The sequence below is a fragment of the Typopeltis vanoorti genome, chromosome 1 (genome assembly GCF_054136105.1).
Source record: "Typopeltis vanoorti isolate ZY-2024b chromosome 1, IOZ_Tvanoo_1.0, whole genome shotgun sequence".
Lineage (NCBI taxonomy): Eukaryota > Metazoa > Arthropoda > Arachnida > Uropygi > Thelyphonidae > Typopeltis > Typopeltis vanoorti.
This window is the reverse complement of record NC_143549.1, coordinates 88455305-88483126: the sequence shown is the minus strand read 5'-3', so window position 1 is coordinate 88483126 and position 27822 is coordinate 88455305. Positions and strand designations below refer to the sequence as shown.

Sequence of the window (27822 nt, the reverse complement as noted above, 5' to 3'; positions counted from 1 at the left end):
TATAAAATCAAAACTTTTGTTTCAAACTTTTAACTTCCACAAAACATACTAACCTGTAATATGTTAGTATAGTGAAGGCTAAGAATTTTTTCTTATTAAGAATTTCTTATTAATTTTATATATTTTTGTCATGTTTTTATTTATTTATTTTTTACATAATCCAGAAACTCTTCTCTAGAAACCAAACATGGAACTTTTTCAGGCATCCAATAAGTGGGTTAGTGGTTTCACACTGGGTAATAATTCATCTTTCACTTAAGACAGTCACAAACATCTGTGCCTGCTGTAGAATTTACACCTGTGGCCCTATTAGTTTAGAGAGCAGATATCTTAATATATTTAAATATCTTTTAATATCTTAAAAATATATACTAAACATTTAAATATATAAGTTCAACATGTCTTCATTTTTATTTCATTCTTTAATATGCATAACACTATAATAAATTTAATTTAATCTTTTATCCAAGTGTAAGCAAACAAAGTTTGCACCTGAAGTATTTTCAGGACTGAGGCAACTCGTGGTAAAGGTAGACCAAGCTCTCATCACTCCTTGTCTTATCTCCCATAATGCAAAGCACATCTCCTTGCAGACATGTATAATGCTATGCATTAAGGGAAGGGCCACTACCCAGACTGGTTTCGACCTTTATTGAAGTCTCATCAGTGGGAGCCAGACACAGAGGTAGTGATACTAAGGCAGAAGCAATGGAGAAGTCATATTTACCTATACGAGTTGCTAAAAGGTGTCTCACCTTATTATTAAATTACTCTGGATTTAGAGAAAGATGTTGGAAGTTTTTTCCCACTTGGTTAGACCATGATAAATTTAGTTTAATCCTTTATCCAAGTGTAAGCAAACTAAGTTTGCACACCTGAAGTATCTTCAGGACTGAGGCAACTCGTGGTAAAGGTGGACCAAGCTCTCATCACTCCTTGTCGTAGTATCTCCCATAATGCAAAGCACATCTCCTTGCGGACATGTATAATGCTATGCATTAAGGGAAGGGCCACTACCCAGACCAGTTTCTCCATTGTTTCTGCCTTAGTATCACCATCTCTGGATCTGGCTCCCACTGACGAGACCTCAATAAAGGTTGAAACCGGTCTGGGTAGTGGCCCTTCCCTTAATGCATAACATTATACATGTTCACAAGGAGATGTGCTTTGCATTATGGGAGATACTAAGACAAGGAGTGATGAGAGCTTGGTCCACTTTTACCACGAGTTGCCTCAGTCCTGAAGATACTTCAGGCACAAACTTTGTTTGCTTACAGTTGGATAAAAGATTAAGCTAAATTTATTATAGTCTAACCAAGTGTGGGGGGAAAAAACTTCCACCGTGCATAACACTCATGTCTGTATTTCTTCACTTCTAAACAAACTGGGATAAATTTTGAAAAAAATGACTAAAAATGTGTTGAAAAAATGAAATAAATGAAATAATCTCTTTTCTTAGGTAGACTTATACCTCTAGCTTCTCTTCTTTGTGGGCTGCCTGTTTATGGCAGAGTAGATCTCTTGGTGATGGTACTAGCCCTTTTCATTTGTCCTTTTTTTTCTGTACTTCCCATATTCTTCACACTATCTCTCTTGGGTCTTTTTCCCAATCTTATCTTCCAGACCTTCATTACTGTGATCGAATACCTTGTCGCTGTGTTTGCTATGTAGGTGATTCACAGACATCTTGAAAGGTAAATCCGAGGGAGTGCTTCAGCAAGACTTATGGTTCTGTATGACCTAAATAGTGAGATTACCTGCGAGGGTCACTGGTGTTGCAAAAAATCTCTTGCCCCATGGTCTTGGCAATGGATCCAAGGCTTGGTATTAGCATCCTGGTGTTCTTCTTCTTCTTCTTACGAGCACATTTACTGCTTGCCAGATAGTGGACAACAGCCCTCAGCTCATTTGGTTAAGATGATCCCCAAGGTTGGAAAAACCCAGGTTCGAATCCCATCTATGACATGAAGAACTCTGGTGTTTTCAATCAAATGTTGAGTTAGCCAGTCTCATACAGAGGTAGAGGGTTTTTCTCCTGGGAACTCAGGTTTTTTTCCTCAGAACAGCCAAACTGGTTCTGTAACATACATTTTTACAGGCATGAAATCCTTACCCCTCAAGGGATGTTTCCGAGGAATGGCAAGCTGGCTGCATTTAATTGCCTAAAGTCCCTAATCAGGAAGGGGCTCAATCCATCTTGGATGGAGATAGTGGGCATCCATGTAGGGCTTTAGGGTGGGTGGAAATCTCTGGCACTGAACCAAAAAAAAACCCTTTTGAGCATGAATCTTTCATCCTCAAAATTTTCAGGTCCCTCACAAGGCCTTAAGTATAGATACTGCAGATGTATCATTTAATGAAAGAAATAAGACATCTTACAGACACAAATATGTCAGTTTTTCTCATCATCAATGCCAACAGGTGACAAGACAATGTGGGAAATGTCACCCTTCTTTATTCAAAAGAGTTTAGGTCTGGGAGAAAAACAGTTAACACTCAAAACTACTGCAAGCATCAAGAGTGGGGGGACTGAATACCAGTAACACCTCATAATACACCCCCACTATTTTAGAGGCATGACATCAGAATGTATCTCCTTTAACTAACTACTGCTGCCATTTATTTATTTCTACTAGATCTTATTTCTCATGCTCAGTAATCTAACAAATTTATTTGTTTTATGACTATGCCAGTTATACTATGTATTGAGTGCAAGATTATAAGATTTTAAACTAAAGACGAAGCAGATATTGTTTGTATTCCCTGCTTATATTAATCCTTACCTTAGATTAGTTGTGGCTTAATTATTGATCACATAAACTTCTACTTTAAACAGGTCCAAAATTTTCAGGATAGTGCATTGACAGAATCAGTCTAATGTGTTGTTCATAAACTATTTAATTAAATCAAAAAGGAATATTTACAATAGGATTCACATTAGCATATACATACAATTTCATTACAATTCTTTTGTTATTCTCAATTCTTCCTAATTCAAACTTAATTCTAATTTCCTTCCTTTAAAGCTAATTCACAATCTATAATATCCTGCCAGTCATATATACATTAACTGACAATAAGGCATACCTTGAATAACTTTAATTCAATATCAATTTATGTTATCTTATTGTACCCATAAACAGACACTCTTGGTGTACACTCTTGTTTGGAATTATCACATATATAACTACTTACAATTCTTGCTTAGCACTGCGCTTTACATGAATCTTGTTCACACGTAAGTGCTCCTTGTCTTTCTTTCCTTCTGCTGGCTCATCTTGATTTCCTGCCAAATTTCTTCCTTGTCCGAGTTGTCGATTATTCCATGCCCTATAGGACCCTTAACGTGTTGGCAATGTGCAGTTCTTTTCTTTCAATTCCCACCAGCAGACCTCGCGTGGCAGCAGACCCAGGTAGAAGACTCAGAACCTATGATGCTTCTCTTTAGGTTATTGATGGTGGACCCATGTAAGAGAAGGTTGGGAACCTTAAGACAAACGATGCTTCTCTTTTGTTGACCAACAGCAGACCTAACATGGTGGCAGACCCAGGTAATAGAAGGTGAAAACCCTAAGACAAAATTCCTTCTTAACATCTTGCCTTATATACACCTGGATTTCCACTATGCATGCACACATTTCTCGACTCTCCATATATGGTCATGTATTGACCTTTGGACATGATGACATCATACTTCGCATCTTTTGAAATTGCCATATATGTCAATTCTTAGAATTCTTCACAATTCTTAGAATTTGACTTGCTGATTAGACATGAGTTAATAGTGTTACATGATGATGTCATCTGCCACATTATTTTAATAAAGGCTCATGGTTTAATTATTACAAGATTATTACAGACAAAATAACATTCTCTAAATACATTCGCCTTAATAAAACACGTAAAAGTGAACATGATAAGTTATATTGTTACATATCATGAGGGATTTTATACAGCCAGGTGTTTTTCAGCACATCCATGCTGCTCTGTAAGTGATAACCATCTGCCAAGTGATAGCTAATTGCAGATGGCAATCACTTGGCTTTCAAATGGGACAGATTATAATAATATTTTATTACCTTCTGTTCTATTTATAGAACTTCCATGTTTTGTTTCTTATTTAAAATTTGCCATGGAGACATTTAATAATTAGATCTGTGACTGACATTTGTCTCTGTGACATTACTTGCAGAAGCATTGGTATTCCATAACAGGATATCATGATATATTAATTTGTTACAAGTTTCTCTTAACAATTATAAAGATAACATGCAGAAATGTTAAAGACAGTAAAATATATATATATAGAGAGAGAGAGAGAGAAGAGAGAAATATTTATATTTATTCAGCTATCAGCCAATGCCTTTTATTCCCTTATAGGGAGTAGGTGAAGTCTAATCCATATAAGGGAATAAAATGCTTAGCCCTATCTAACTTTTGGAGACTGAGTGGAGAATTCAATCTCCACCAGTAGTTAATCAGAGATAGCTGGCCTAACACAAATGTTATTATCTGATATAGTGTGGGGTTCTATGATCAATTTCCTTGAATTAATGAGACAAAAAAACTGAGCTTCCAGGAGAAAAAACCCACTTGCCCATGCTAGAGATTGACTAACTTGGGAAGCAGTTGAAGAAAGGCTTAGAAAAAGTTTCTCTAGTCAGTGATGGGACTAGAACTTAAACCTTTCTTTGGGCGGCCTAGCTCAAAGGATGCAAACATCTCTTCCACTGAGCTACATAAGACTTTTTTTTTGTCAAGTTAACAAAGCATATCCTCTGAGACCAGGGCTTAGTACCTGGTCCTCTATCATTTAATTCATTTATCAATGATATAGGAAATGAACTGACAGGAAATAATCAGTTGTTTGCTGCTGATGATGATAAACTAAGAAGAGCACTAAATGAAAGTAATGCAGAGATCCTGCAGGAAAATTTAAATAGCCTAGCAGTATGGGCAAAAGTAAATGATTACCAGTTTAATGTGACCAAGTGTAAGGTGATGCACTCTGGGAAGAAGAGATCACAAGCTGTGTACTATATCAATGGAACTGAAATGCAGGAAACTGATGAGGCCAAGGACTAAGAGAAGGTAACTCTGAAATCAAACCCTGGTCCAACAAGTTGGGGATTCCACGACAGGCCAGCTCCCTCTCTGGGTAAAAATAATATTGCTCCAAATCTCAGAAAGGAAGGAAATACCACTGGATCTTTTCAGCAACAACTCTGCAAGAAATGAACAATGATTTCTGGGATATTGAATGTACACAGTCTAAATTCTAAACATCCTGATATAATTCAGGAAGTAAAAGATAGTTGGAAAAGAAGTTGTAATTGATTGTCTATTACAACTGCTTCATGACTTTGGACATCTGGAAAGGGGGGAACCTGGTGGTCTTGTCCTTTGATGTGAGGCACCTGTTCATAGTGGAATCCTATTTAAATGCCTTTGCAAATCTAGAAGTATTGTTTTCTCTCTGCTTGAATGTGCTGTTGCTCTATTATAGAATGTTAATAGATTGCTAAAGCAAGAGCTTTACCAAAGCTATGCTTTCTATAGAGGATCAAAATGTTATCTTTCCATTTGAGAAGCTCTTAACGGGCTTCCCTGACTAGCCTGCCCATTACCTTAATGACCACTCCAGAGTACTGATTGGTCTATAATTAATTGCATCCTAACTCCAACACTTGTATAATGGAATTATCTTGTCCTATTTCTACCCATTAGAAATTGTGCTTGTAGCATAATTTCTAATGGGTATTGAATATGTAAGAAAGTGAATATATAATAAAACAAAAATGTAAGAAAACATGAATATGTAAGAAAATTAGCAGTATATCAATCCTAATGCTGTGTTTGAATTTAGCTCTTGCTGTAGCTTTAACATATTGCAATTCATCCACCTCTGCCTTTTCATTTCATTCTACTTTAGCATCCAATCCAGTCTTTTGGCTCCTTTACTTCCCCCCCCCCCCCAACCACAGAGCACCTGTTTGTGGTGATGGTACTGACCATTTTCTTTTTATTCTTTTTCTGTGCTTTTGTTTCTATATTCTTCACTTTACTTCTCTTAAGTCTTTATTATTATCCTGTCTTCTAGACTACCATCGCTAGGATCCAACATCTTGTTGCCATGTTTGCATTTGGTGCAATCTGTGGACATCCAGAAAGAGGGATCCTGGTAATCCTGCACTATTTAGACCTCTGCTTCAGTAAGATAGGCAGTCCTGGATGGCCTGGCTAGAATCAATCAGCTAGTGGGCTTGCCTGCAAGGGTCAAGGGTGTTGCAGTAAGTCTACTTCCCCATGGTAAAGGGACAGGTCTCAAGACTTGCTATGTGTCCGTATAACTTCTGAGGTAGCCCTGGCAGTTGCTTGCTGAAGAGCAGGAATCTGTGTGTATGGCTCTGTGCAGGGTATGAAATCTGGCACTGAACTAAACATCTCCTGAGAATAAATACTTCATCTTCTTTGGAAATGACTTCTATTTGGATTTATTGATCAAGTAATTTTTAGAATAACTATGTTATACAAACTAGTTTCACCAACTGAGGCTGTTGGCATCTTCAGGGTACATAACTGATATAAGGCACTTAAAGCTAAAAACTGTTACAGACTATAAATCAACCGATTCCAATTATATTTTGACAAAACATAACATACAAAACATACAATACATGCATTGCGCGTGTATGATCTCACTTGTTGTTATTTAGGAACATTCTATAATTGGCACTATAATTCAGTTCTTGTTTGTTTAGAGATCTAATGAGGGTGTTCCAGATATCGGGCAAGATAAATCCTTGGTTCCTGTTAAGGTTTTGTACAGAACGGGCAACTGTTGTGGCTTCTTTAATAATTCGGGAGTGGAAATCCTCTTCCATGTAAGGAATGGAGCTTTTATCCCATTCTATGATATGGTTAGTTCTTGAGAAATGAAAGGATAAACCCGATTTTTCTTCTCTGTTGTTATTAACATCTCCAATGTGCGCCCTTTGTCTAATCTCAAGGCTTCTTGAAGTTTGGGCTGATGTAATTTAAAGAAAAATGTATAGTTTAAAGAAAAAAGAAAAATATCATATTAAAAGCAGATAAAGGCAACTGCACAGTGATTTTAAACACCAGGGATTACAAAGATAAAATTAGCAACTTATTATCAGATATGTCTGTTTACCGTGTCCTAGTCACATATCCAACATTAAAGAATCGCAATGATATGAACGATTTATTGCATCGCACGGTGAACTGGCCTACAGATTTAAAATGAAGACTGAAGTCTCTGCATCCACTAAGACTATATGGTGCTCCAAAAGTACACAAAGATGGAATACCATTATGCCCGATTGTTGATGGTATCAACTCGCCCACCTATCTGTTATCAAAACACCTTGCAAGCCTCTTCAAACAACACATCCATAATTTGGATGCTTACATGTGAAATTCGCAACATTTCATATTGAAATTGAACAACATCTCCAATACAGACCTAATTGCTAGCCTGTACGTTACATCTCTATTCACTAACATTCCTGTGGAAGAAGTTATCAACATTTTAGGAAGTTTGTTTCCACAGATATCACCTCCCTGTTCCGTCATTGTTTAACATCTAACTTTTTTCTTATGGAATAAAACCATATATCAGTAATTGACTGGCCTTGCAATGGATAGCCCTCTCTCACCATCTTGTGCTAATCTTTTTATGGAAGATCTTGAAAGTAAAATTTTATCTCAAGTAGACCCTAAACCCACAATATGGTGGAGATACGTAGACAGTATTTTCATTGTTTGGAACCACACATAAAAGGACCTGTTTAATTTTCTAAACAAGATCAAATTCACTCTAGATCTTGAAAAAGATAACAAATTATCATTTCTGGACACCTTAATCAAGAAGCAAATGAATGGTCATCTCATTCTCTTAGTTCACCGAAAACCCACAAATACAGGACATTATTTGCACTTTAGCTTCTCCCACCACATTTCTCAGAAACTTAGCATTGTACACATTCTAAAAAAGCGAGCTTTCTGCATTACAACAGATCAACAAGATCTCCAAGATGAATTATCACTGATATCTAACAACCTCACCATGAATGGCTACCCTCGGAGACTCATCCACAAGATACTTTTCTCTGACCCCCCCACAAAGACAATGAGATGACACACAGTATATTTCTGCAATCATCATTCCATATGTGGGGGCAGTTTCTAATAAGGTTGCAAGACTCCTCAAACCCTAGAATAAGAATGACTTTTAAACCTACAGAAACTATTAGGCAACTCTTAAGATCTCCAAAAGATAGCCATCATTTCTTCAAATATTCTGGAGTTTACAACATACCCTGCTTGTGTGGTTTAAATTACATCAGCCAAACATGAAGAAGCCTTGAGATTAGACAAAGGGAGAACATTGGAGATGTTAATATGTTAATAACAATAGAGAAGAAAAATCAGGTTTATCCTTTCATTTCTCAAGAACTAACCATATCATAGAGTGGGATAAAAGCTCCATTCCTTACATGGAAGAGGATTTCTGCTCCCGAATTATTAAAGAAGCCACAACAGTTGCCCGTTCTGTGCAAAATCTTAACATGAACCAAGGATTTATCTTGCTCGAGATCTGGAAGACCTTCATTAGATCTCTAAACATACAAGAACTGAATTATAGTATAGAACGTTCCTAAATAACAAGTGAGATCACACACGTGCTATGCATATATTGTATGCATTATGTTTTGTCAAATATAATTGGAATCGGTTGATTTATATTCTGTAACAGTTTTTTTCGTTAAGTGCTTTATATCAGTTATGTACCCTGAAGATGTCAACAGCCTCAGTTGGTGAAACTAGTTGGTATAACATAGTTGTTCTAAAAAATACTTGATCAATAAATCCAAATAGAAGTCATTTTTATAGTTTTCTTGGTGAAGAAAGTAACGTTTTAACACTTCGTTTTCTTTTCACAGAGGACATCCCAGACTAGTTCTAGTTATGACTCTAGTCTTTGGTCCACATGTTTCAGTTTTGTATTGTGTTTGTTTGTGTGTGTTGCAAGTCTTCTGGAATGAGCGAAAAAATAATTAAATAAAAATTAATTGATGTAATTATTTGTCTCCAGGCTTTGTCCCCCCCCCCCCCCCCCACAGAAAATTTTCTTCGGGCACCCATGCTCCCTGATGATGATGTCTTAGTGACTGAGACGAAATATTGGAATAATTAAATATTATCTTTAATCCTTCCTCAGTGCTGTTTCACTCCATTAAGCCACTAATATGAGTTTCTCTGCTCTTAACACATTGTTCTTAATCTTACATTCAACAGATGAACACCCAACACCCTTCTTCAAGAAAATTGTCACATACTGAGATCATCTAGTTCATATTTTGTTGAAAACATCTTATAAAGCTTATAAAATATTTTGTTGAAAACATTCATATGAATAGCAAAGCATTCATATGAATTTCCCCATAAATGATGATGAGTGTGAAATATGAAAAATTCAGATCACAGGTTATAAAATTATTTCTGTTAAAAGCAGCTTTGCTATCATGTTCATCTCCCTAAAGTTATAATTTCTTCTAGCTTACTAATTCAAAAATTTTTAGGAAACAAAATTTTTATCATAAAAACAAAAAAATTCTTAGAATGATCAATATTAAAATAAATAAGGCCAGATACACTGAATAAAAATAAAAAAAAATTTGTATTTTGCCGCCTCTTTGATCAGCCGGCTGGTTACTTTTATCAGATTTTGCAGCGAGAGCAGGCTAAATGCTTGCCTGCAGAATGTTGTGTCTACTACAGTCTATCTAAAGTGAAACAGTGAATGGTTTTTATGCACAGAAACGAATTTTCATACAAAACATTTGTTGCCAGTTAGCCAGTCATATGGTACGCATCTCAGTAGGCTACCGACAGCAGCACAGTGCAGACTATTATTTTGTCTCTGTGTCGTGTTGTGTAATAATTTCTTGTGGGTATAAAATAGAAATGGAATCAAAAATTAAAAAAAAAGTTATTTGGTGCACAAAATTGTAAGCATCATGCTGCGATAAAAGCAGTTATTAAGAAACAAACTGGGGCTCTTAATAAATTTGTTAAAATATTCTGATGCAGATTGTAACTAACTCGATACATCAGAAATCAGAGTTGAAATCATCCAGTTTTCATGAAAGTATTATTGCAACTGAACAAGATAACAAGATGCATGATTTAAGTGAAAAACAGTTAGGAGAAATTTAGTTGTAGTTGACCACGAAACTAACACATTGTTAGTCTCTGTAAATTTAGAAGATCCAGGTGAATGGGAAAATATTGATGAAAAATTCCGAGTTGTTTTAATTGAAATGGGGCCTGTTCAAAAGAAAAATATAATATATCCCAGAGATACATAGGTCGTAAATTTGGCGACACATATTATAATAGAAAAATGGAAAACAGGGAGCTCATGTCAAGAACATGGCTCATTTATTCTGAAACTTTAAATTCTGTTTTTTGCTTTTGTTGCAAACGTTTTGCACCTACTGAATCAAGTCTTGTAGAAGGTTATATCGAATGGAGAAATTTAAGTAAAACTTTGCATAGACATGAGACTAGTTTAACTCGCATGAAAAATTTCTTAAAATGGAAGGAACTTGATAAAAATTTAATAATCAAAACTACTATTGATTGCCAGACTCAAAGCATGTATCAAATGGAAAAGAAACATTGGACGAGTGTTTTAGAACGCTTGATTGAAATTATAAAATTCCTTGGTAGCCAAACTTTAGCTTTTCGCGGATCATCTGATAAATTATATGAAAGGAATAAAGGCAATTTTTTAAAATTAGTCGAACTGTTTGCGAAGTTTGATCCTGTTATGTAAAAATCATGTTGAAAGGGCCCTACATCGAAACAATAGAGAACACTATTTGAGTAAAGAGAGACAAAAGGAAATATTGGAAACTTTAAGTAACGCAATCAAGGATACAATTTTATTATCAATTCGAAAATTTAAATATTATTCCATAATTTTAGATTGCACATGAGTAAAACAGAACAAATGACCATTATTATTCGCTTTGTTTCCTGTGACAATGAAATTGTCAAGATCAGGAAAAACTTTTTAGGTTTTGTAGATATATCAGATTCCACAGGATGTGGTTTATGTGCAACAATAATGGAACAACTGGAAAAATGGAACATCCCCATTGAAGACATGCAAGGTCAAGGGTATGACAATGCGGCAAATATGAACGGGGAAAAAATATGGGCTCCAAAATTTCTTTTGAACAAAAATCCTCGAGTTTTTTACGTACCATTTGCTGCCTCATACTCTAAATTTAATCATTAAGGATGCAGCCAAAGTGAATGCAGATACAATTAGCTTCTTTGCAATTATTCAAGAAATATACAATTTCTTTTCATTCTCTTACAAATTGGGCAATCCTTTTAAAGTTTGTAAAAAAATTTAACATTGAAACAGCCATCAAAAACGCGATGGGAAAGTAAAATTTATGCAATCCGCCTTCTACGATATCAGTTAGGAGAAATTTACGATGCACTTTTTGAAATTTTAAATAATGAAAATTTTAATAAAGAAACTCAGTATGAAGCACAAACATTATGTGCTAAAATAAAGGACTACACATTTATTTACTCTCGTATAACTTGGCATGATTTACTTAACAGAATAAACCTGTGAGTAAAATACTTCAAGACAAAAATATGAACATTACACTTGCTTCACAATCTGTCGAAAACTTAAAAATATTCTTACAAGAGTATTGATCAGATACAAATTTTAAAGAAGTTCTAAAAGAGGTGGATGGAGAACAAGAATTTAAAACTGGTATGGAAGTTCGACGACGAAAGAAGACGACAATTTGACTACGAGCATCAGCGAGCGGTGAATGTTCCTTTTCCAAGTTGAAATTGATTAAAACCTACTTAAGAGCAAGTATGTCATATAAAAGGCTTGTTAGTTTGGAGTTAATAGCTATTGAAAATGATATATGTGCAGAATTAGACATTAAGACCATTATTTCTAATTTTGTGAATATGAAATCAAAAACCCTGAAATTTTAATTAAAAATTTCAAGTATATTTATGTAATTTAATTATTTATGTTATTCTGTAAAGATGTTATTTTTTGAATACTAATAGTAAATGTTCTAATTATTTCTGAATTCTTTTCTTATTTTCCCATCTATCTTGAGTTTCTTTTATTTTCCTAAAAGATAGTTCCACTTGTAAAAATTTTTTAATAATTTTTATAAGTTACTAAGAATTTACTAACTTGTAAAATGAAAGAATTTTTTAAACTTTAGTTCAAATAAATTTTAACTTTAATTAAAATTCATTTTAATTTTGTTAGTGATTTGGGTCGGTGAGAAGGCCCGAATATAATCCCTGCAGTGATTATCAACTCCGGTTTTTTACATTTAGTGAACCTACATGTGGCTGTTCTGTCAAAATTTATTTAAGAAATTTCAAATAATTTAAATTTTTATTATCGTGAAAGAACCACACATGCCCGGATTGTTACAGGGGCGCTTAGATAGAAATTGCATGCGAGCGCCAAAGACCCTAGCGCCGGTTCTGCACTTTTCATGCAGAAAGTCTTACTTTGGTTAGACAAAAAAAAATTGAGATCAGGAAAGATGAACATTGTAGCACTTGATAATATTCATTCTGTCAACATAATATTTCTAATTCCTTTCCCTACACTTCTTTTCCATTGACATCTCATATGTTGATGATGTCTGTTTTCAATTTTATGAAGTTTGAGGTTATTCCAGTACTGATTTTTTAATATCCTGTTTGTTTCCTTGATAAAAATGCCATATCTTATCTGTATATATAATAGACTTTTATTATGGTGTCTCTCTCTCTGGCATTTTTTTTTTTTTTTCATGTGATTTTTCTGCTTTCACATTTTCTATGTACTGTAAAATGTGAAATTAAATTGGGTGTAATTAAATTGTATTCATTGTATTCTTCATTCTCATTTAATACCTTTAGTCTGTTTTAGCATTATTTCAAGTCTTATTTTAATTTATGATAGCAATATGATCACAGCCTTATGTTTCATTAATGCATTTCATTTTTCCTTAGGGGTGTGTATGAGGTGAGGTCTCAATTTCTTGAAATTGACTTCCTCTATCATCACTATCTATGTGTATGGTATCAATTTGTAAAAAAAAAATTCATTAAAGTGATAAATTTTGTCAAATACCGGTGATTGGCAAATCTCATATGACTCCTCTGTATAGTCAATTTTTTTTGTTGATTTTAATTTAAATTTCTTAAATTAAAAAAAAAAATCTTACTGTATAAACTATACTTTGTTACTTTATAGGTATGTTACTTTTTGTTTCTTTTTGTAAAACTTAAATTTATTGTATGAGAATAAAGATTTCAGTATTAGTTCAACCCCTTTTCTTTCTGAACAGGACACTGATGTTAATAATGAAGGAAATGGTTCAAACAGAGAGGGATTATGTAAAATCTTTGGAGTATATAATTGAGGTAAAATATATTTTTTTATTTATATAAATTAAAATAAATGCACTTATTTGGTTATGGCCAGAAAGGGTTAATGATAATTGAAACTTAACAAATCAGAAAAGAATTACTGCTAATTAATTAATGAAAATCATAATCAGTAGAGAATGCAAGGCAATTTCAATATATACAATAGTATGGCATGTGTGCGCGCACACACAATAGTACTGAACTTCACTCCATAACAATATATGTTATTGAGTGAAGTTCAGTACTGTTTTTTTTGTGCCTTACCATACAAGGTTGGAACTAGAACTGATGCAGTCAATTATAGAACCATCAGTCCTGTTTAAATAGTCATTAAGATAATGGTGGGGCTGGTTAGAAACCAAATCCGGAGGTGTGTGGATAGCACTTTGATCCTTTACAGAGGACAGCATGGTTTTGTTTAAGCTAAGTCATGCTTTAACATGTTTTATTATTATTATTAACATTATGTCTCCATGAAGTCAGAAAATTCATTGCTAGTGCCTTACTGTCGCACTTAAAGCTCATCAAACCATGCCTTAAACTTATTCAATGTTTTCGCACTGATCACATCTTAAGGTAATGCATTTCACTCACTAACCATGCAGAAAAAAAAAATCTGCTTTTTGCTTCCCTTTTCACACTCTCCTTATACAACTTCCAGGGATTGTTGTTTGTTTCTCCCCCCTCTCCCATATTTAATAGTAATATCTCCTTACTAGCTTATGTTTCAAATATATCATCCCTGCTCCTTCTATTGATGAAGCTCTACAAATGGAATTCCCTGTCCGCCACTACCACTACTCCCAGTTCCCTCATCACACCTTAAAAATTTCCCCAACATTTTTTATACTTTATATACCATCAAATTTTCAAAACCTCACACTTTGCTGGTTGCTCCCCTCACTTGCCTACTCACACCCCTTATTCAGATCCTCTCATAAGACCACAACATCTCTACTCCTCATATTTTTACTCAGCTTTGCTTCATCTTCAAACAACTGCACATCTCCATTTAAATCTCTCCCAAACCTATCTTAGTATCATTAATGTACAAATTAAACAATAAGACCTCTAAACCACTAGTGATTTTCTTCTCCTAGCATACTTCTCCCTTATACACAATTTGCTGATATCTGACAACAGCTAGTTGTCTTTTCAGCTCAATAATCTGCTATCTATTCCAGTTTAGTTATTAATTTGTCATTCTTTGCAAAACTTAAATATACCACTGTATATTTAGGTTTTACACACACACACACACACACACACACACACACACACACACACACACACACACACACACACACACACACACACACACACACACACACACAGGTAACCCTTGTATAATGTGCTTTCGATATACGCGGTCTACAAATTGCGGTAACCCTTTATTTTTTTAATTTAATTTTATTTTTTTCATATTTTTCACCGCAGGACTTAAAAATCAAATTTTATCTTCGTTAAATTTGTGTCTGCCCGTATTGCACAAGTAGTTATAAGTATCGAATTTAGTTTTATTGTATCACTGAATAAGGTACTGTACAGAGGGCTTTTGCAGTCTGTGTCATTCTCAACAAATAGTGCAATTAGAGACAGAATAAAAACGGCACTAACTAATAAATCGCATCTCCCCTCTCACAGAAACTACGCTGTATAGACTTGAGCAAAACCATATGTTGCACCGAAACACAGTATCTAACTACAAACTATTGTCCAATTTTTCAGTTATGAAATAAGTGTTTTTTTTTATTGCATTTGAAATTCTTGATGTCATTATGACAGATCACAAAGGCTAACTTAAAATAAAAGACTACCAATAATTGAAACATACCGTATAATGAATGTGTGAGTTTGCCTGCCACCTCAAACGCAAACAAGAAACGCAAACACCCTGTTGTGAATGTGTTAAAACTAATAGTGAATGTTGTTATGTGATAGTTTCAGATGTTATGGAATTCGATTGAAGAGAATTAGCATTTCATCTCAACACTTGTCTGTTGCTTTTGTCTTTGGGTTGCGCGATCTTTTGTTAATACCCCACCAATTATATGCATGTCTTTATAGCTGCTATCTTGTGTAAAGCAAAATTCAGCTTGTACGTATTATAACAATTAAAAAAAAACTTGAATCATTTATAAGCGTATAAAAGGATATCACCTGTAAATCGTTGATGTACCAGCAAAATTCTCAGACGTGCCACCTCTGGCACGAGTGCCATAGGTTCACCAACTAGGGGTTTACTGTATAAAGTGTTTATTGTTGAAAATTGTCTTTGTTTTCTGCCAGGAAAGCACATTTAAAATCATTTAAAATCTATTCTCAAGCAGAGCAGTTTATTTTCTTGTGAGTTACATATATATGTAATGCTTTTTTTTAATGTAAAAGTTTATTTTTATTGTAATGGCCACTAAAACTGCAATGAAAGGGAAAAAAAAAACATTGAAGAGGAAATTCATTTCTCCAGAAGAAAAAATCAAAACCGTGGATCAGTTGAAAATTGGAGAAAAACCTGAAGTTGTTGCAAGGACTCTGAATTTAAATGAATCAACAATTCGAACACTGACACAAAATGAACATAAAATCCGAGAAAGTGTTATTGCTGGGTCAACAGTAAGAGCAAAGCGTGTTGCTCGTGTTCATGATATTCTAATAGAAAAAATGGAGAAATCCCTAATGATTTGGATAGAAGATTGCACTCAAAAGAAAATTCCTTTGGATGGACACCTTATTAAACAAAAAGCTCTCAAAGTTTATCAACATTTAAAAGAACTTCATCAAGATTCTTCAGAAGAAATCTCTCAGCATGGATTTTCTGCCAGTAAGGGTTGGTTCGAAAACTTTAAAAAGCTGTTTTCTTTGTATAATCTTAAAATCCAGGGAGAATCAGCATCAGCAGATGTTGAAGCTGCCTGGAAATACCCAGCAGAACTTTTAAAAATCATTAAAGAAGGTGGTTACAGTGCAGACCAGGTGTTCAATGCGGATGAATCTGGGTTATATTGGAAAAAAATGCCAAAAATGCACCTATATTTCGAAAAATGAAAGATCAGCTCCTGGATTCAAAGTTTCCAAAGATAGAATTACTCTACTGTTTTGTAGTAATGCATCAGGTGATTGCATGACAAAACCAATGTTTATTAACCGATCTGCAAATCCTCGTGCGACGAAAGGGCTCGACAAGTCCATCCTACCTGTTTATTGGCGGGCCAACAAAAAGGCATGTGTTGCAGCTAGCATGTTTGAAAATTGGTTTTCCAAGTGTTTTGTACCCGATGTAGAATGCTACACAAAGAAAAAAAATATGGACTTCAAAATTCTACTAATTTTAGATAACGCACTAGGCCACCCAACAAATTTAAGCCATCCGAATATTAAAATAACTTTTTTGTTGCCTTCACTTATTCAACCACTTGACCAAGGAATAATATCAACATTTAAGTCATATTATATTCGGCAAACATTTCGATTAATTTTGGAAAAAATGGAATCTAATCCAAATATGACCCTGCCTCAAGCATGGAAAGAGTTTTCAATATTGAATTGTGTAAAAATTATTTATCTGTCCATTAAGGAATTACAACCCTCTATGCTGAATGCTTGCTGGAAAAAAACATGGCCTGAAGCAATAATGGAACAAAATTTCGTACCTCCAGTGGATGCCGAGCTACGTCGTATAATAAACGTTTCACACATTTTTGGTGGAGAGGGCTTTTGCAATATGGTTGAAAACAAAATTAGTGAATTAATTGATGGAGAAACAGATTTAAAAGAGGAGGAACTGGTACAATTAATAGATGGCGTCAAACCGAATGGCGGGAAAAGTTCTGCTGAAGATTCTGATTGTGATGAATCCGTTCAAGAATTCAGTTTAAAGAAATTAGCAGAAGGATTGGACTTGGCAAGAAATTATTTTACGGATAATGATCCCTCAATGGAGCGCTCGGGAAAATTCACGAGACAATTGGATATTTGTTTAGCGCCATATCATGAACTTAAAAAAATTGCAACATAGTGGAAAGCAAAGTCTTATTACTGACTTCTTGATGACTAAACCAGCCAAAATATGCAATGAGAATGATACAAATGATGTCCAAGAGATTTCAAATGGTGATGACCTCTGGCCACTTAAAGAATATCTACAAAATGTTATTTCTGAAAACTGTGATGATTAAAATATGCGCTTTATTTTATTGTCTCTAAAACATTTATGCATTATGTGCAATGAAATTTATGTAAGATTTGTAATTTTTAGAATTTTATACTACGTATTTGTCATAGTTTGTTTTCTTAACTTACATGAATTACCTGAATTAAATAAAAATATTGTTTTTGTTGGATATGTCGTTGTTTATATAATTTAAAAAAAAAAAAAAACGATTTTGAAACCTAACCCTACTTTTTCTATGTGATCTATGTCTCGTATAACGCGATTTATATAACACGGCATTTCTACGGAACCTAACATTCGCGTTATACGAGGGTTACCTGTGTGTGTGTGTGTATATATATATATATATATATATATCTAGTCCTATGCATTTGTTTTCTTGTTGTAATATATAAGTAGTTTCCTAAAACATGACTTCCCTTTACAAACGATTTGGACCATCACAGAGGATATCCTGTTATCAAACCACTTCTGGATCCTAGCTCTTACCAGCTTTCCCAATAACTTCACTACAACTCTGTACACAGAGATTGACCTATAATTTGAAGTCTTAATCTTAGTCTTATGTGAAGTGGAACAATTTTATCCACTTTTCTTCCTTTTGGGACTTATTCTGTTGCAAGATTCTTATGAAATATGTATGTCAAGGCTGTTGCTAACATACATTCCTCTTTCATTATGATATGTCATTATTATTAACTGAGTTGGATAAGAGGAATAGATATACCATGATTACAGCTGGACTTTGCCTAGTCATCTGATAGAATTTCACAAGAAAGATTATTATACAAACTGAAGGGGATATGTATTTAATGCTTGTTACATTAATAGGAGAGTGGCCAAGTGACTGGTATCAGAGAGCAACGAATGGAGATAGCAGGTCTATGAGGAGATGGGTGACCAGCATAGTACAACAGGGTTTTGCTTGTATCACAGCTGGGCAATTCGTATATTAGTATTGGGGATAATTTCCAGTTACAGATTAGTAATGCAAAGTTGGGTCAAGTGATAAGGAAATATCTGATACAGAATTCTTACAGGCTGACTTGAACACACTCATTCCATGAGTGAATGTTAATCAGTGTCATTTTAATGTTGCTAATGCAAAGTTTTATGCATTTTGGACTGTTATATTAATACTCACTCCAAAAGTATACAATACTGAACTGTCATGCATTTTGGAATGAGTATTAAAATAATACAGATTAAATATTATATTAACACATCTCCTTGCGGATATATATATAATGTTATGCATTAAGGGAAGGACCACTACCCAGACCGGTTTCGACCTTTATTGAGGTCTCGTCAGTGGGAGTCATTATACATATCTGCAAGGAGATGTGTTTTGCATTATGGGAGACTGAGATAGGAGTGATGATAGCTTGGTTCACCTTTGCTCCTAGTTACCTGGTGTTGCACTACCTTTCCTCGGTATTGAAGATATTTTCAGACGCAAACTTTGTTTACTCACACTTGGATAAAGGATTAAACTAAATTTATTATATTATATTAGCAATAATTTGTTATAATAATTTGATATAAGGGGTGCTTAAGGGTCAAAGCTGTATAACTGAGAGGAGACCTCCACATAGCCTTTAAAGGAATGCGGAAAACCGATCATGGCTTCTGACCTAATGTCCAATCCTCACCTTCTCGTGATGCACCCTGTTAGGTATCTACTTGGATACTGAACGAACGAGGATGGGCTGGCAATTTGGGATTTAGATTGGTTAAACCAAAATAAAAAATGATGGTACAACATGACAAAATTTCATGCTGGCTGGGGCGTCACCCAGTTAAACAAGGCCTCCGTTGTTTTTGCCAGGGAACCAGGGCGAACAGCAAAAAGTCAGCTACTGGAACAAATCTGAAAACAAACCCCAACTCAACATCACCAGAGTTAAGGATCGGTACTATCAACGTAAGAAGCCTGAATGGCAAAGAAATGGAGCTAGCTGAGGAATTAGATAAGTACCAGATCGACATAACAGGGATGACTGAAACAAAAAAGACCAAAACTGGTGAGATCTTTCTGAGCAATAAATACAAAATGTTATATTCAGGCAATGACAATCAAGGAAAAGAAGGAGTAGCCATAGTATTCAACACAAAATACGAGGCTAATCTTCTTGAATGGCAGTCAGTCTCAAGTAGAGTAATGTGGGCAAATATGAGAATGGGGAACTGGACAATGAGACTTATTTGTGCCTATGGTCCCACAGAAGGTTCAACTAAGGTAGAAGTGGAGGAATTTTTTGAGGCTTTAGAAAAAGCAACTGACACAATGAAAAATGAAAAGTTGGTTCTTGTTGGGGATCTAAATAGCAGAGTAGGAAATGATTGTGAGACATACAAAAATATTTTGGGAAAATTTGGAGAAAAGAGCAAAGCTAATAATAATGGCAAATATCTGTTGAATTTCTACTCAGGACATGGACTGGTTATTACTAACACCATGTTCCAACATAAAAATGTGCACAAATTCACATGGAGAGAAGAGGCAAGGAATAAGGAAAGTCTCAATGACTATATTATTGTTGACAGTGATGTTTTCTCCCTGGTGCAGGACACCAGAGTGTACAGAGGATTTGAAATTGGAAGTGATCACTATATAGTCTCAAGCAAGATAAAATTGAATTTCATATTGAAAAGAATAACATGTAAGAAAGTTTTAAAGCGAATAAAAGTTGAGCAGCTCTCAGATGTGAACTGTAGACTAAAATACAGAAAGATTATTGAAAAGAAAATGAAAGAGTTTGAGAACAGGAATCAAACCTTGGAGATTCAGTGGCAAACTCTGAAGAAAACATTGATTTATTCTGCGAGAGAGGCATGTGGTGAGGTTGTCTGGAAGGATAAAAAAATCAGAACTCCCTGATGGACACAGGAAGTTAAAGAGGCAGTGAAGGAAAAGAAGAAAGCATATCAAAAGTTCCTGTCAAATAAGTCAGCTTGTGCTCTTAGAGACTATAGAGACAAATGCAAGAATGCTAAAAACTGTGTAAAACTAGCTAAACAAAAGTCATGGGAGGACTTTGGCAAGAATATAGAAAATAAATATCAAGAAGGTGGGAAAATATTCTGGAGGTTGTTGAAGAAGCATAGGAATGGAGGAAAGAGTGCTGTAAAAGGAGTTAGAGATGATAAAGGTGACATGAAAACAGGAGAAAAAGATATCCTTGAAGTATGGAGTAATTACTTTGAAAAACTGCTAAATGAAACAAGCAGTGATGACAGCACACTGGTAAAAAAACACTGACCAGGCATGCAGTCTGCGCGGTTAGCCTAGTGGCTTTGCGCTTCGCAACCATATGCCTGTGGAAGGAGTGTCCTAGGTTCGATTCCCGTCGGAGCTGAAGGATCTTCCTCAGCCATAGCCAAGTTAGCCGGTCTTGGGCGCGGGCATTAGGGTTTTTTCCACCAGTTTATCTGGTATTTTTCATCCTGCAAGCAGGCAAACCAGCCCCGTGAACACACAGGGATACAGCCAAGAATACCTTGAGGCATAGGAGTGACCATTCTATCCTCGTATTGTGGTTACGAAATCCAAGCATGCTTGGAAGGTTGTGGGCCTTAAAGGCCTGTTAAAGCCATTGGGATAGATAGATAGATAGGTATGCAGTCAGGAATACATATCCATACTTGAAGTAGAAAAAGCCATCAAAGGCTTGAAATGTGGAAAGGCAGCAGGAGTAGATGATATTCGACCAGAAATGATGAAGTATGGTGGTATAAGAGTCTTACAGTGGCTGCACTGCATAGTTCAGAAAGCCTGGACAGAGGGACGAATTCCCAATGATTGGAGTAGAGCTCTCATAGTACCCATATATAAAAAGGGAAATAAAATTGAATGTGAGAATTACAGAGGTATTTCTCTACAGAGTGTTCCTGGCAAGATCTATGCAAGTATACTTGAGAAACGGTTGAGAAGAATTGTGGAAGAAAAGCTTGGTGAAGAACAAGCTGGATTCAGGCCAAATAGAGGCTGTCAGGATCAGATCTTCACTTTACGACAAATAGTCGAGAAAGCATGGGAATATAACAAAGATCTGTATTTAAATGACAAGGTGTCAAGAGAGAAGCTATTCAATACGCTGCAGTTATATGGTGTCAATGGGGCATTATATCAAGCAATACTTAGTCTTTATTTGAGTTGTAAGTCAGCAGTTAGTATTGAAGGAAGTACAGGAAGATGGTTTAATGTTAAATCTGGTGTGAGACAAGGATGTACATTATCCCCTCTGTTATTCGTTATCTATATGGATCGCGTTATGAAGGAAAGTGGTATTAAACATGATATCAAAATTGGAGAAGTTAATGTCAGCTCTTTGCTTTATGCGAATGATGTTATACTTCTAAATAAATCCGCTACAAGTCTGCAAGAAGACGAAGACAATGAAAATAGGCAGAATAAAAAAAAAAAATGTCAACTGTGTCGTGAATGGAGAACCTGTGGAACAAGTAAAACATTTCAGCTATTTAGGCACGATTTTTACTGAAGATAGTAAATTAAATATAGAAATAGACAACAGAATCAGCAAAGCTGGTATGGTGGGAAGTCAATTGAATAAATTCATATGGAATAAGAGAGAAATTAGTCATAACACCAAATTAGCTGTATACAAGACGGTGTTCAAACCAGTTTTAACTTATGGATCTGAGAGCTGGGTCAGAAGTAAAACACTTGACCAAAGACCAGAGACCACAGATATGAGAGTCCTGAGAAAGATTATAGGCGTGAACAGATGGCATCAATGGCAATATCATATTAAAAACGAGGATATTAGGAAAGAACTTGACATTGTCAGCATCCAGGAATGCGTTAGCAGAGAGTCTCAGGTGGCATGGTCACTTAAACAGAATGGGCGAGGAAAGATTAGCAAAACAAGTGTTCTCTGCCAGGCTGGCAGCAAAATGACCCAGAGGAAGACCAAGATATAGGTGGATTGAAACGGTACAAAGTGCCTTAGACGATAGAAATATAAGATCTGATAATGTTGGAGTCTTGACAAGTAACAGACTGATTTGGAGGAAAATTGTAGATAGGAAATTAATAATGATGTACTTTTTTTTCATGTAGTATTATCATATCCTGTACAACCCTTGAGGGTACATGGCAGAAATTTGATGATGATAATTTGTTAAGTCAGTTGAAGCTTGGGAAATTTGGATTGAAGCTTCAATGTGATGGAATTCCTAGAAGGAATGTGATGTTCAAAGTTTGAGAAATAGGAGGAGAGAAGATATGCTTTAGATATGAGTAGTAAATGAGCAAGATAATTAGTGGTGGTGGTGGTTGGTGGCTGTGGGACCACATGGTTTGGATGGGCAGAGGAAGAAGAATATGTGAATGTGTATCAGGAGGCTGTTGAGAAGAGTGTAGTAAGAAAGATTATTATTATTATATGACACCTTCAAGGAATCCAAAGATTCATTGAGGGAGGGCACCCATTCTGTAACTCTGTCTCTGCCATTCAATCCACTGTTGAATTTTGAATGAATAAAATTCATTAGGAATTTATTCAATCACAATTTAACAAGTTAAACCCTGAAAGGATATGCCTGCATCCTAGTATATATTATATATATCTTGACAAATATAGGATACAGTGATTAAGAAGAAAAATTGTGAATATTTCAGTGAAAAAAAATTTCTACTAGATTGTATATTTGATAGCAAAGTTTGGTAAATTTTATATTACTTGTTAAGATATAACAGTGAATTAAATATTAAGATACACAACGAATTGCTGTATAAATTGCATGTAACAAAGTGAGAACACAAGGTCATAGATGGTTTGCAAACCATCGGATTAAGAAGTTGCTCCAAGCGGTCTTGTGTGCATACGGCACGTGGAGTCCTAAGCTGTTTGGAGAAGACACTACAGAAGCGAGACCCACGTGTACAAATAAAAACGTGGTTGGTGAACAACTTAGGTTACAGAGTACCAGTAGGGGGTTGGTATAAAAGAGTTAGGAACCTCCCACGGGGATTTTTTGTGGTTTCTCTTCTCGATCATCTGGAAGTGTAGTTCGTGGGAGGTTCTGCTCTCACTCCCGGTAGTAGCAGTCAGAGATGCCGCATAGTAGTTGGAAAGGTTGCAGATATCAAGCCTTATGATGAATGGATAGACATTTTACAGATAGTAGGCAACTCATGGGAAAGCTCAGCGACTCGGTAGTGTGCTATGTGAATGCAGAATCGCCTTTCCTCAAGAATGTTCTTGACATAGGCTCGATATACTAGCAACTTGTGGACCAACCAATGATCGCAGGAATCCCAGCCATAAAACCGATGGAAAGGAAATAGTTTGGAGAAGAAGAATTGAGAATTGAAGGGACAAGTATAAAGGATCATCGAGTAGGGTATTATAACCTCTTTTTGTCAAGTAATGTGTGTGAGGAAGAGAAATTAACTGTAATTTAAGAATTAAGGATTCTGATTAGAATAAGATAGGCCAATAGTGCTTTGATAACAGTTAGACAAAAAGAAAAGGAATGTTCTTTACATGTGCTGATTGATAAATATGTCTTAAAGGGTATTGAAGTGTCTTTATTTGAGTAATTTAGTCGAAGTCTGAAGTTTCAATTTTGTTTTATGATCTAAGAATGCTAGATTATGATTATTTTAGAGAAGTGTTTCTATGATATTCATTTTTGTTTAAAATGTAAGTTATTTTGTTTAACATTCTAATAGTAATGATTGATTATTCTTTACACTGTATGACAACAAATATGATAAATAAACCTTTTGCTATTTTTAATTTGATTGCCTGTGTCTAAGAATCCGATGCACCACTCATAAATTATTTGAATCTAAGCGGGTGGGAATAAACGACAGTTAAGGTCACGACTGCAAACAAAGGTCAATAGTGAGTACATCTGCAAGTTCACTTCTTGATTGAGAAACTCTTTTCTTAATCTAAGCATTCTGGGTGGTGCAGCAGTAAAAAACAAATTTTCCCAGAACTTTAAGAGAGGCAAATTTCAGAGGCTTTGTCACCTAGGAATTGGCTCGTCCCTGAGGCAATTCCTTTGTGTTCTCAATAGTACCATGTGACATCCAAGGATAGGTATACTATACAACATATAGATATATAATAAGAAAAATAGAACATAACACCACCAACTACAGTGAATCACATCATCTACACCAATGGCATCTATTTTCCACCACCACTAGTATTTTCACAGACAATCTCAAATATCCATGCCCATGGCAGGATTCAAACCCGCAGCCTTTTGGCTGGAGAACTGATACACTAACCACTCAGCCAACCAGGCCAGCAATTTAATGTGTTATTCAAGTATAACAATGATGAGTTGATATGGTTAGCAAAAAATCATCAATGATATGTTAGCATATATGTGAGGAATAAGAGTGTAGTATGATAATGTCGGGGGATGAATTTGAGGGATGGGAGAAGTATGGTGGAATTGTATGAAAGTGACAGATTACATTTAAAAGAGATTTGGCATGAGTTAACCAGAGACTTTTACTGGAAGAGAAAGAGTGACATGAATAGGAGAACAAGATCAGAGAAAGTAAGAAGGATGTGATGAATGAATGTGAGAATGTGAAATTGATGGGACTGAAGTGCCTGATAATGGAGAGAAGCACAGTGTGATAGATGAGAACAGGAATGCAACATGGCAGGGATATGGGGCAGTGAGAGTGGATGTTGGAAACAGTGGTGAAGGTAGTTGAGTCTAGATAAAGATATGAGATAAGTGATAATAAAAGTGAGTGGCCATGGGTAGGTTATGAAGTCATTGAGAGGTAGCATAAGTAGGACTGTTTATACACCCAAAAATAAATTGCTATGTTTTTTTATGAATGCCAGGAATATTAGATAAACACGAGGATTAAGGGTCTTGGATTTGGTCATCTCATCGGAGGATGTAATTATAAATGAGGTGTCAAATCATCCACCAATTGGTGAAAGTGACCATGAGGTGATTACCTGGGTGGTTGCCAGCAGTGCAAGGACCCCTGTGAAAAAAGGGTATATGTGGAACTACAAGGGGGGTGATTATGAAGAGCTCAGGAGACAGCTTGCAGATGTAGCATGGAATGAGGAGTTAGCTGGAAAAGAGATCAATGCAGCTTGGGGGATTTTCAAAAACTATTTAGTAGATGCAATGTCTAAATGTATACCATGGGTGAGAAGGTTAAATAAGGTAGGTGTGAGATGGATGAATAAAGAGATTAAGCATGCAATACAGAAAAAAAAGGCATTGTGGAGACAGCATAAGAGAAGTGGAAGTAACCAATTTCATGAGGTCTACAAAGACCAGGCAAGGAGGGTGACTTGGTTGGTGAGAGTAGCTAAAGAGAGGTATGAACAGCAGTTAGCTAATGAAGCCAAAAAGAATCCTAGAGAGTTCTTTCGATATGTAGCCAGCAAAAGAGAGAATGATTATGGAAGGATGACATTGATTGGAGGAAATGGTATAAAGACAGCTGTTGCAGAATGTGTTGTGGAGATACTTAATGAGCAATTCATAAAGATCTTTCAATCTTGTGAATGTGACTTCATGGAGAGATTAAGAGCAGTTGATGATGGGGAGGAGAGACTGACTGTAAGTGAGCAAGAGGTGTTTGGGGAGTTGAGTAAACTAGATGTAAATAAGGCTGTGGGACTTGATAATATATCACCACGTATTCTGAAGGAGTGTGCTAGAGAGTTGACACCTGCCTTGACATATTTTTTTAATACGAGTCTTGCACTTGGTCAAGTTCCTAAAGAGTGGAAGGAGGGCAAGATTGTGCCACTTCATAAAGGAGGTGATCGAACTCAAGCATCAAACTATAGGCCTATCTGTGTGTCAGGTGTTGTGGTTAAGTTGTTGGAGAAGCTTGTGAGAACTAGGATCCAGAGTTGGGTTGACAACAATGGTATAATTTTTGATGGACAGCATGGATTTGCTAAAGGGAGGTCATGTTTTAGTAATCTACTTACTTATTACAATAAAGTGACTGCTTCCTTGGACAGAGGAGAAGGATACACAGTAATATACTTGGATTTCGCAAAAGCTTTTGATAGAGTACCTCATGATAAGTTGACAGTCAAACTAGAGCAGATGGGGTTGGATATTAGATTGGTGTATTGGATTGGAGACTGGCTATCTGATAGGTATCAACAAGTTGTGTATGGGGGTGCAATATCCAGGAAAAGGAAAGTCACTAGTGGAGTGCCTCAGGGGTCTGTTTTAGGGCCATTACTATTTAACTTATATATTAATGATATTGGTGAAGATTTGGATGGAAATATTCAGTTGTTTGCAGATGATGCAAAGTTGGGACGAACCATAAAGAGTAGTGAAGATGTTGTGGCCTTGCAAGAAGACTTGAATAAATTGAGTGATTGGGCAAGCAAATGGGGATGTGAGTTCAATGTTGCAAAATGTAAGGTTTTAAAATTTGGAAAACAAAGATGGGATGCAGAATTTATGCTTGGTGAGAATATATTGTTGGAAGTAGAGGAAATAAGAGATCTGGGGGTGATAATGGATAAGGATCTAAAATTTAGGGGACACATCGCCAAAATTGTGAAGACAACACAAAGACTTCTGGGAATGATGCGGAGGACACTGACATGTAGAAGTAGGGAGATACTTGTTCCAATGTATAAGGCTTTGATTAGGCCACACTTGGACTATTGTGCCCAGATTTGGTCACCGGGTTATCAGAAGGATGAAGAGATGTTGGAAAGGGTCCAAAGGCGAATGACTAAGGTAGTTTCTGACCTCTGGAATGTTGAGTATGAGGAAAGATTGAAAAGATGTAATTTGCAGAATCTCGTGGAGAGAAGGAAGAGGGGAGATATGATAGAGACCTACAAGTTGGTAAGGGGTTGTTATAGGATCAATGGTGGAGAAGTTCTACAGAGAATAGTGGGAGATCAGGGAAGAACCAGAGGTCATCCCTGGAAACTGTATAAGGAGGGTGTGAGTAAGGGAGTGAGAGGCAGGTTTTTTTCGTGCAGAGTTGTGAGTGATTGGAATGCCCTGCCTGAGAGCGTGGTGTCTGCAAGTAGTTTGAATGTGTTTAAGACACGGTATGATGAGATGTGTGTGTAAGATAAAAGGACCTCCTAGATGAGTCTTTGACTCCATGAGGTCTTGTTTTA

The 27822-nt window shown here is 35.8% G+C and overlaps 1 protein-coding gene across 4 annotated transcripts in view; it reads left to right on the top strand.

The window, feature by feature from the left end:
* The window catches only part of LOC150110187 (puratrophin-1-like), an 877727-nt gene that overhangs the window by 780280 nt on the left and 69625 nt on the right, over window positions 1-27822 (top strand). For all 4 annotated transcript variants that reach the window (XM_090398282.1, XM_090398290.1, XM_090398300.1 and 1 more), the window contains one exon: window positions 13434-13509. In XM_090398282.1, coding sequence (XP_090254408.1) covers window positions 13434-13509 — 76 coding nt within the window. The remainder of the gene's footprint in view (window positions 1-13433; window positions 13510-27822) is intronic.